The sequence below is a fragment of the Pocillopora damicornis genome, chromosome 14 (genome assembly GCF_964200805.1).
Source record: "Pocillopora damicornis chromosome 14, jaPocDami1.2, whole genome shotgun sequence".
Lineage (NCBI taxonomy): Eukaryota > Metazoa > Cnidaria > Anthozoa > Scleractinia > Pocilloporidae > Pocillopora > Pocillopora damicornis.
The window spans coordinates 13,512,281-13,523,846 of NC_142683.1; the positions used below are offsets into that span (position 1 = coordinate 13,512,281).

At 37.1% G+C, this 11,566-nt stretch overlaps 1 protein-coding gene across 1 annotated transcript; it reads left to right on the forward strand.

Annotated features, from left to right (window-relative positions):
* The first annotated feature begins 1,738 nt into the window (after positions 1-1,738).
* LOC113683768 (melanocortin receptor 4) lies at positions 1,739-3,097 on the forward strand. Its single transcript, XM_027201051.2, has one exon. It carries the CDS (start codon positions 1,889-1,891, stop codon positions 2,786-2,788), a length of 900 nt encoding a protein of 299 aa, XP_027056852.2. The 5' UTR covers positions 1,739-1,888; the 3' UTR covers positions 2,789-3,097.
* The last annotated feature ends 8,469 nt before the right edge of the window (positions 3,098-11,566 follow it).

Sequence of the window (11,566 nt, forward strand, 5' to 3'; positions counted from 1 at the left end):
ATGCGAAAGTGATCGAGCTTCAATGAATGGTATATGGTTTTATTATCACGGCCGGCTTCGAAATGCTACTCTGCAAAGATAAAAACATTGTGGGGCAATTTAGACGATCACGAGTTTTGAGACAGTATGGTCTTTGGTCATGTTTCTTATCCCAAATTCTTTACCAAAAAATGCTGATGGAATTTCCGTATTCACCCTATTTGGAACCATTACAATCCAAATAGAGCGTATGTATCGAACAGAGGAAGTTTCAACTTGCCTTCTGAAATTTATCAGCAGGTTTAAACAGATCTATGTGATTGGTATATATTGTCAGAAACAACGACCATGTCAGTTTATACAATGCGTTCTAAATTTTTAAACTTGATCCTGAAGAAACAATCTTGATCAATAAGGCAATCCCATGGTCTTACTGCATGTAAGTCCACTTCATAAGAAATTCTAATAAATGGGGACAGTTATTTCCTTTCTCTTCTCGTTTAATATAGCAACGTCTCAGCTAAAGAGGTGAGCCCTAATTAAGGATAAGCCAGTTGGGGATCGTCCTGGGTAATTTCGAGACCATGGTATATTTAATTAAATCTTGGAAAAAGGATTGGTGCATTAAGCTAGGGCTTTCAGAAAAAATATTGAAAAAGATTAAAAAATAGGCCACGAAAGTGTCACCTGAAGAGAAGTTATTACGTAATTAAACTAAGGTATCTAGCTGTCAAAGAAAAAAAAACTAATGGATCATCAAAATTAAAATCCTCGGCGTGAAGAAAATTATTTGTGTAAAACCAGGGAGTTGATGTCTTCTCCGAAGTCCCAATCACAGATTTCTCACTGAAGAAAATAACCTGTGACACGCTATTGAAGTTGAACACGTTTGTTATTAAAAACTTGTTATTAAAACTTCACCTAGCCTTTGTCTATCAATTAAATATTTAAATTTACCCACCAAAATACAATTTAACTCCTCAGGTTCTCTGACAGCTTCTATTGTCTTCTTCAACTTCCTCAGTCAGAGCAGTTTTGTGGTTTCTGGTCTAATTTCTAGATTGTTGACATCGATGACTCTTCGAATAAATAATCAGAGGATGTTTATGACCAATATAAACATTTCAGGCTGAGCATGCATCGAAGACCTCGAAGAAATAGCTGATTTTTTTTCTAGTTTTATATCAGTCTTTTTGGTTACCTTGGCGTAAATTTAAAATCTTCCAAATACTTTCATCAATTCGTGTTCACTTTGGACAGGTGCTATATAATGTGTATTTTTCATTATTTAGCTTAGATCGTAACTGGCACTCCATCAAAAGCTTGATGGTTTCTTTTTCTTCTGTTTCAAGGTTAGTATTGACATATCAATATCGGTGAACAGCCCACGAATTTAAGTTTAACTTTGTTAGATAATTCAGTGAGAGGATTTCTCAGCTTAAAGTACCCTTCCAACAATTTAATTATTTCTAACATTCGATTTCGAAACCGACACTAAATATGCAAAATATGGACAGACTTAAAATGTGAAAAGGTTTGTTGATAGACAAAACATCGAAGTGATCAGTTGGCAAGGAAGTAACTTAGAATAATTTCCCTGGGTAAAAGAGGCAAATGGCTTGTTAAAGAATAATTTTAGAGATGTATAATCGTTATACTGTCGTTCTATGTAATGTATAGGCAAAACGTTTATTTCTAGCGAGAAGATGCAATTTAAACCTGTACCAAAAGGGAAACAAGGGAAAACGTGTCACTAAAACGTCAACATGTGAAAAGGGTGTTCCTTACTTAGCAAACAAAATTGCATCTGCAATTTGTGATTAAGCTGTTGCTTATACAGGCTTGGTGAAACGTACTCTAAGAAGAAAAAGAATATTAATTGCCCTTTTTGGTGATAACTATCGAGAAGATGAATTTAACCGTCCACAAAGAAAATAAGACAACGGCTCATTCGACAATTTTTTACGACCAGACAACTCGCGGAATCATTGCCATTCTGAATTGCCCGTTGTTGCTTGCATCTATCGTGGGGAATGCTTTAGTCCTGGCTGCTATGAAGAAGATTTCTTCCATTCATCCCAACTCATTGACCCTGCTCTGTAGTCTTGCTGTTTCAGATCTGTTGGTTGGTTTCGTGGCTCAACCGATTTTCATAGCCGGTATTCTAACGAGAGATAAGTTCGTTCAAAACCTGTCGGCAGTGGCAATGGGTTCGGCGTGCTCAGTGACGCTTTGGACGATAACTGCGATAAGTGTGGATCGACTTATGGCTCTTCAATATCACATGAGATATGGTTCTTTGTTCACCGAATCTCGGGTCAGATATGCTGCGCTAACCATATGGTTGGTCAACGTACTCCTTTCTGCCTCCTATTTTTGGATAGAACAAATGTACAAATTTACCATGGGTATTGTGACTGTAATCTGCTTAATAATTTCAGCATCTTGTTATATTTTGATATACCGTGTGGTTCGCCTGCATCAAACCCAGATTCTAGCTCAACAAATAGCAATTCACCCTCCTTTGGAAAGAAATGGTACAGATATGAGACGTCTAAGTAGAAGCGCTATTAATACTTTTATATTTTTCATGTTTTTGATCATTTGTTATTCTCCAATGTATGTGATACTGTTCCTTTATGGATTGTCCTTCATAGAGTGGAAAATAGAGTTCAACTTTTTCACTACTTTAATGTTCACGAACTCGTCAATTAACCCATTCTTGTATTGCTGGCGGGTCAGTGAGTTACGAGGAGAAGTCTTACACACTGTAAGAAGATTGTTTTGTAAACATACGGTGGAAAGCTAGAACTTTGAAGATGGGGCTCAATACAGCCAGCCTCTTGATGCGACGATGTGAACTTGTTCACACTCGGGTTACAACTTATGCATCGTTGTCTTTCCTTGTGACTACGTTTCAATTCCAGAGAATAAAAACTAAATATGTATACAACTTGACTTTAATGGTGTTCATCCCGTCGCCAATAAATGCGTCGTCGGATGTTTGAAAAGCACCATATCTTCTGGGCGAATTGTTGAGATGGAATAACCCACCAAATAATACATAAATAAATAAATAAATAAATAAATAAATAAATAAAAGTTTTAGCTCGTGTTATTTTTTATTCCTAAAATCTTTTTTGAAAAGTAAGTTTAGTTTATTCGCTGTAATATTTCAACGCACTTATTACCCGTCGAGATGACTTGTGCATCTCATAAATATTCTCTCTTTTCGTGATCCCAACGAGTTCAAACGTGGATGAATTTAAAAAAAACACTTTGGCGTGTAAGTAACTAAAATGCGGATTATATGCACATTAATGCTCATAACTTGTTAAAATCCACATGGACTTTCAACTTAAAAACAAGAAAACATAACACGACGTGATCGAGTGGGATGGACCTATGGTTCCTGAATAAAACACAAACCTATTTGACATTCTAGAAAAATATAAGACGCCTGCAATCAGAACCTTCACAAAATTTAAATACAAAAATTGTGAGCTACTGTTATCACTAAAACATGACAAAAATTTATTTCCTATTCTTACTTCGCTTTGCTAATTTTATAATAAATTATATCATGATAAGAACAGGTGTTTTTCTCTGTTTTCAAATTTAAATGCTGAAATTTTTCCTATAATAACAACTTAATGTTCGGTTATTGAGCTGAGAAAGTCAAAGCGCAATTAATGGGAAAAAAACTGTTGATGTATGAGCTAAAGGCGTATTTTTTTTTGTTCTTTCCTGAGATGCCGCACGTTTCAAGCAGATCGAAGTGACAATATTGTATCGTCGAAACATTAAGGGATCGATGGAGAAAAGAAAAGAAATAACTTTTTCTTCAAATTTTCTTCATTTTTTTCCAAGAATTTGGTTCAGACTAAGGGTGAAAACAAAAACAAAAAAAAAAGAACATATCCACGGGCGTTGCAGTTCATTTTTTTGATGTTTGTTTTCGTTTTCGCAATGATAAAATTAAATGAGTGTAATTAATTTCTCAATACGCATAGGGTTTACTAGTATGACGAGGTTGCATTATACAAGTCGCAGTCTCCTTGGTAGCCCAAAACAAACAATGATTTCACAAACTTCAAGTGAAGCTAATTTTGGTGACTGTAATTTAATCAACTTGAACATCTGCAGGACATGGCTATTAGCTTTTGGCACGACTCCTAACCACTACATTCGTGAATATTGGGTTACTATCCACCTATCCATTTTTTCAAATATTCCCGAGTTGTTTTTTTTCTAATTCTACATTGTTTGAGTAAAATTGAAAAGGAGAGATGGCAATCCTAACCAAAATGGACCTGTATGAGCGAGCCTCTTACGTGAGTGTCTTTGTAAGCGCGGTCGGGTCGATTTTGCTTGAGACACGGATTTCGCTCGTTTCTTGTGTGTTGTAAGACATTCATGTACCTATACTAAAACAACAATCAGTTTGATCGGATCTCTTTACTTTTCGGAGTTTTACAGAAATTAAATTTCACCCGAGCGAAGGCTATCCGATCGACAAGAACGGTGATCAGGAATCGATCGGTATGTTTCCCTCATAAACGTGACCGCTGACCAGTCGCTGAGTGAAAACAGTATACCGCGAGGTGGGGTGGGTGGCGGGCTTATCGTCATAAGATATTCGAATACATGCTTAAAAAGCTTTAGGACTATCAGTCTAAACAGTGAAGGCATGCTTCGTGGTACAGACAACTTTTATTTTATTCTCATAACTTTCTCCTTTAAATTAGAGCTGGTATTAATTAATAGAATTATCAATATATTTTTAACCAGGGTACCCATATAACCTTTTTGCCTGTCATTTTCCACCAGAACCTTTTATTTATGCCCCATTGCACGGAATGAACACTATACTTAGAATGTTTGTACTAAGTAATTTTTGCTGTTCCCAAGAATGTGTGCAAAATGATAGAGATTTGATTCATTCCACTGAGACGTTCTTTTAAGTTATGGCGCGTGCAGGTTTTTCCTATCAAAAGTCGCGCATGCAACACACCGGAATTGAAAATTCGTCGTAAAATCGCACGAAGCTTAGAAGGAGTGTAGGCAACTTTGACTTCTGGCGAGATGAAGTGGATGGTTCAAAGGACCCCCTGAGATTTTTTTCAGGACTATAAGTGAGATTTGTTTATAACTATGATAATCGTCCTCAATAGCGGACGGTGCTTTTTACCCATTGCTGTCATCATTATCGTTATCACGCCAGAAGAAGTGTAAAGCCGGCATGTCGCCTTACCTAACTACACAGAAAATTGTTCTCTCTTTTGCTCCCCTTGGATCCTGGAAGCTGTTATTATTAGGACGATCAAAAAGAAAGCCTTTATAATTATTGAAACTTTTGATTAACAGAATGTAAGAAAAAGTCGGTAGGGAGAGTTATTTGCGTATCTTATAACCTGAACGATAGTTTTCAATAAAACAAATACCCCTTAATTCAATTTACCTTAGTTGTCTCGTGTTTAAAAGTGGCGTTTCTGGGGACCGTAGGTTCTTCTCTGATTCTTCTTGTCTCAGCCAAGACTCACTATGATCAACTTTTTTCTTGTGCCTCTTACGGCATGGGACACAGAGAGCTGAGGTAAGCGATTGAAAATTTCTCAGTTAAAGTAAAGCCCAGTAGCATCCATCAGGAATTGAAAACCGTGATGCACTGTTTACTTCTATTATTCTTAATCAAATAAGGGGTGTTTTAGTCTGCAAATTTAATCATACTGGTTAATGAGAATCATACAAACTGAGGAAAACTGACCGCAAATAATTGTGAACCGTACGCATAAATAAGTGTATTGCGTTGTCAGGTGATTAAACCTTCTACAAAAACATTATTGATTATCAACCAAGCAACATTGTACATATTTCCATCTGCAATTAAAAGCACTTACACATAGATCTATGTTTTTTCAACGTGATGTGTACTTAAGTACCCTTCATCTAATAAAGAATTTCTTCTCTTTTCGAGCAAATATGTCACGTGACAAAAATATATAACAGAAAATGTTACTGAAGACTACCTGATTCAACTGCAATAATAACTCCAAACAGCTTTTGAATGTCCTGAGACATATGCAAGGTAATTACATCTCTGCCTTGGATACGCTTCCTGACACCATTATGATCGGGATACTGACATGTTACCTTTGCACTTCTCCAAAACTTCCCCAAAGTGTGGCGATACCTATAGCAAATCCACATTTTTTTTGTTTATCCTCCTAAGCGAGGTGAAATAGGCCAATCCTTGCCAAGATTAGCTCATTTTCACTTAAGACCTCTTTAGACAGGTGGCAGCTTATCAAATGATGTTTTACTTCGTCATTGCATTCAGACAGTCGTACCAAACCACTTAAGCCACGCGATCAACCAAAGTTTTTTCCATCTTTGCTATTCAAAAAGCAGTCCTGAGACGTAATGAACGTCTCGCTAGCGATCGACTTCTTCCTGTACTTGTAATTGTTTCCAACGCGATAAAAGTTCGGGAGATCTAAAGGAACTCATTATAACTTTGTATACTCGATACGATTTCAATTTCCGCGTCAAAGGAGAAGCCTACTGTGGTCAGTGGTTACGCTCGTGAGGTAAAGAATGGGTTTGTGACTTTCTCACTCAATTGAAAGACTCACGTTACTCTTATGAAATGGTTGAATGGAATACAGACTTCGAGCAGTCTCTTATTTTTCTTAAAGATGGTGAGGTCACGCGTATCCTGTGAGCATGGAGAAGCCGCGATACGCGAGACTCGTGTCTCGCGTCTTTGCCGCTCCACGCTCTCAGAGTTGGGCGAAGACAAAACACGTTAATTCTGGTGCGATACAAGAGGTTCAATGGTTATCACGATTATCTAAACACATTTATTTACGTGGTAAAGATTTGCTTGTAAATCTATGAATTGATGCCAGTCCTATTTGGAACGAAATGTATTTGAAAGAAAAAAAGAATACTAAGTAAAACAAAAGTTGTCTGCAACACGAAGCATGCCTTCACATTAAGACTGACAGTCCTAATGTTTATCATGATACTTTAATGCATATGTTCGAATGTTCCCAAAAATCTTCTGATAATCTGCCCGCACCCACCCCTCACCCCGCCCTCACGACTGAACCGTACTGTTTTCACTCAGCGGCTGGTGAGCGAGCACGTTTATGAAATAAACGTGGCGATCGCTACCTGATCACCGTTCTTGTCGATCCGAATGTCAAAATACTAGCGTGATATTGCCGCGAAGATGAAGCAGTTGTGTTATTTGATTCGTACTTCACATTCGAGTCGAAGCTCGGGTGGCACAGGTTATTTCTTACGGTGGAATCGACGAGGGGAATTCGAACACTAGTCGTATTGTTTGAATTGTTGGAAGAAATGGTCGCATGGGGATGGCAAGTTTAACGAACAGTTTCAAATTTTGCCGCTTGAATTGAAATTAAAGTTCATTTGAATTGCTTTCGTATGTATTTCTGACGGTTTTAGATCTACCTGCTTGATTTATATCGGTTACGCTTCATGTTGACAAGTCCCTCAAAATGGCGGCCAAACTTGTAGATTACCGAAAATTAGGTAAGTTCACGGAGTTATAAAGTTCTCGCAAAGGTCGGGCCGCAAAGTTTTTTTCTGTAGTTATCTTTTCTATGGTACCTACTTCCTAGCTATGTTAGTTGGATCAGTTTAGAACGCCTCACTTTTTCAAAAATTTACTTTGAATCTGATCGGTTTTGGCGTCTGTGATTTAGGCGAACCAATAAGGTGTCATTCAAGTCTTCCTGCTTCCTTGATTGAAACGTGATGTTTACGAAAGTCGCCTCGATAGATAAGATAAAGTTAATATACATGGCTGTGGTATTTGTTTTTTGCTGAGTTCCTTTGTTTTTTGTAAATTGTCCTCCAAAGTTGTATGAAATTAAAGTCTTAAAAAGTGTCACGGCAAGCATTTGCTCGAGTGAAATTTAACTTCCGTAAAACTCTGAAAAATAAAGAGATCCGATCAAACTGATTGTTGTTTTAGTATAGGTACATGAATGTCTTGCAACACACAAGAAACGAGCGAAATCCGTGTCTCAAGCAAAATCGACCGGACCGCTCTCACAGAGACACTCTCTTAAAGGTGGCTCCATAGATATGTTAATCCAGGATCCTTCCGTCGGGAAGGTTGTCAGTTATAAAGCAGCCTAGCATTAAGAACAACACAACACAAATAAGAAGCGTTGAAGAACTTTTTAACAGTTCTCTCCATGCTTTCTTCCCGGCTTTTTTCCCCTTTTTCCGTGCTTTTCAGTCGTTGATACGCGAAGCGTAGACCGACGATTGTTAAGAGTCAGAATATGCAAATTTGTCACTCACCCAGATGGAAACAAAGCGATATGTCAATGACAGACCAATTGATATCGGTTCTCTGAAATAATAATACGTGTCTATCCACTTTATCCGCGACGCTGATATATAATTTGACTTTTCTTCGTGGAAGTTTCGATTAATACTCGTCGCAGTCAGAATCTCAAAGACGGGCATTTAACAAACGCAAAGAATCAAATCCTGGTCATATCAGAGAACTGCATGGGCAGGCATTTGCCAAAAGCAAAAAGAGTAACCCTCGGCATGAGCAAGAAGTGAACAAAAATGCACAGAATAGAAAGAGATCCTTGATGTCTGGGTTGAACCCATGTGACCATCACCTGCTTCAGCCAGTTAGCAAAAGACCAAGTTGTACAGTAGTTGATGAGAAACTTTAATTTGAATGTCAAGATTCTACACAAGAGATGCAAACAATGACAAAAGTCATTCAAAGTTTTCACGATAACATTAAGTGTGGTCTTGAATATGTATGTACTTATTGTGATCAATTATGGTATCGGTCCTCTGTCAGAAAGTGTGAAGCAAACAAATATCCTAAATGTTCCGAATCTTTGCTCGAAGCATGTAAAACTACTATAACTGCTAGTATAGATAACACGAAATAGATTTGCTCTACTTGCCAATCAAACCTAAGTAATGGGAAGCTACTAGTCCGTTCTAAAGCAAACAAAATGGGATTCCCTGTGAAACCACAATGTTTAAACTTGACGCCTATAGAAGAAAGATTAATTTATCCGCGTATTCCATTAATGCAGATACATCACAAACTATCTCCATCAAACTTAAACGAAGGTTGAGTTAGAAGCGTCATTATCAATTTCAGAGTGTAAGACCAAGAAAAGTGTTAAAAGCAGCAAAATACCTTTTTAAGACAAGTGAATTGTTGCAAAATGAGCTCATAGAAGTTCAAGAAAATTGGCTCGATAATCCCGATACTCGAGGTAATGTTGCTCTTGCAAATCAACGTAAGGAATGGAAAGAATTCATCAGAGTAATTCACACTCATAAGCAATGGTGATGCTGAAATATATTCAGCTGATCCTGTACCTAAAATTACTATTTCTGAAGCTACTCAAAGATATGATAAGCACACCGAGCAATTAGTCACTGATTGTAAAGACAATCGTGATAATGTATGGTGGGAAGTTGAAGAGAGAATTTCAGGTGTCATAGATACTCTATTACAAGAACCAGATACGACTGAAAATGTTGAAAAGGTGATAACTTTTGTACCAGGAGAAGGAAACAAACCTTTAGGTATATTTATGGAGAAAGACTTTGATTCCTATCATTTCCTCTTATTTACTGTGGTAAAACTCGAGCTGATAATTAAGGCAGAGCAACACCTGTCCATCACAGTACAAGGTATGAGTGGGAACTAAAAAGTCAAGAGAGGAGAGTAGCACAATCAGCTCCGAATGTCTTTTACAAATTAAAAAAGTTACAAATTAAACAAATTCAAAATACCGCCTGTATCTATCTAAGAAAATGTAAAACAAAAGCCAACAAATATATTGCAGGTGACCTAAAATCAGATAATTATGTAAATAAATTAATCTATTTTGAAGGGTTTAGAGTATTAAGAAATCTAAGAGGGTCACCAGCTTACTTTGATAATAGCAATAAAGACTTGTTTGCTGTAATACGTCAGCTGAGTAATCCTGCATGGTTTTGCTTATTGTCAACAGCAAAAACAAGATGGTTACATCTCCTGAAAACATTAGACAGGCTTGTAGAGAAGAAAGATTACATTAGCTATGAAATTGAGAATACGAGATGGCAACAAAAGTCAGATCTTATTCAAAAGGACCCCGTAAACTGATAGCCAACCAGCCAGCCGTTCATTTGCAACTTTGTGGGGATTCAATCGCTATCCAATGGAATCCTATTCAAAGAAAACGAGGAGGAATGGAGGGAGTAACTTTTTCACAACCCGCAGCACATTCATACAAATTTTACGTTTCAAATCTGCTATAGTATTCGCTTTTATGGCAAAAGTGAAGTTTAAGGTGCAGGTCAAACGATAGCCGAAATGTCAATTCTGACTATTCACCCAACATCACCCCTGCAGTTTAAAGTAATTCCAAGTAGTTTCAACTCTATCCGAGAGTTAGCCATTGATTGCCTATGTTTACATGTAAAAGTGTATGTTTTTGTGGAGAGGAATTTAATTATCTTCAAAACCCATTCAAACGTAATGTATTCACGACTTATTCACAGTTCCTTTTGATTTCCATCTTTAGTAAGATCCCGCAAGCTGCCAATGCAACCATTCAAAACCATCTTGATCAAATGGAGTTTAAACGCTGCCAGTTTTTAAATGTACCACAATAAGACATGCAAGGGAATTCATGGACCATATGCAACAATTGTCATATGAAAGATGTCAGCGATAGTAATAAACACGATTTTTACCAAAAATGGGTACGACAATAAGATGTTTTCTAATGTCTCAAACGTCGATAAGATTCTGACACCTTTTACATTTGTTGCCTCGAGTCCATGCCTGAGGATATGAGGTGGGCGCACTTCATTATACATACAGTCATAGATGCTGAAAAAAAGAAATGGAGATCTGTCGGTCAATAAACACCCAAACGCCACAAAACATACCCGGGAAAGAGTTGAGAAAATTGCGAAGAAAGCTCTCACTACACACGCCTAATTTCAATAACGTTGGCACAGAAAAAAGCGAAAAGTGAAATAAAAAACTTTCAAGAAAGCCCAAGAGAAATTTATTGGTATTCAAAATTGCCCTCTTGATATATGCCCGACACCAGAACGATTTTTAGAGAATTTCCATCCAAAAATTGTTTCCAACTTCTTGAGAGCATAAATTCGATGTTGCGTAGAATTTTTGAAGCGATTTCTTAGAATTAAGAAAAAGAGATGTATGCCAATGCCGTATGCGTATGCTATAGGCTATTAAACTTCCAATTGGTTTTTTCTTCTTATAATTTTTTTGTAATTATTATTTGTCTTTTTGCTCTTTTCTACGATAAAGTTATTGCAATTTTGTTTATTTAGTGGAAAAAGAAAAGGTGTTTCGTATGAACATAATTTTACTAGCTAGATTATTTTGCAACTTAGAGTTTTGCATCGGAGGATCAAAAGAAGTCGAAACAATAGATCTCGTAATTGGCGATCATATGGTTGAAAAATATATGATCGGCGGAATGGAAAATGTGCGCCTTGGCCGTCCGAAACAACGAGATTCAATTGATGTTTCCCA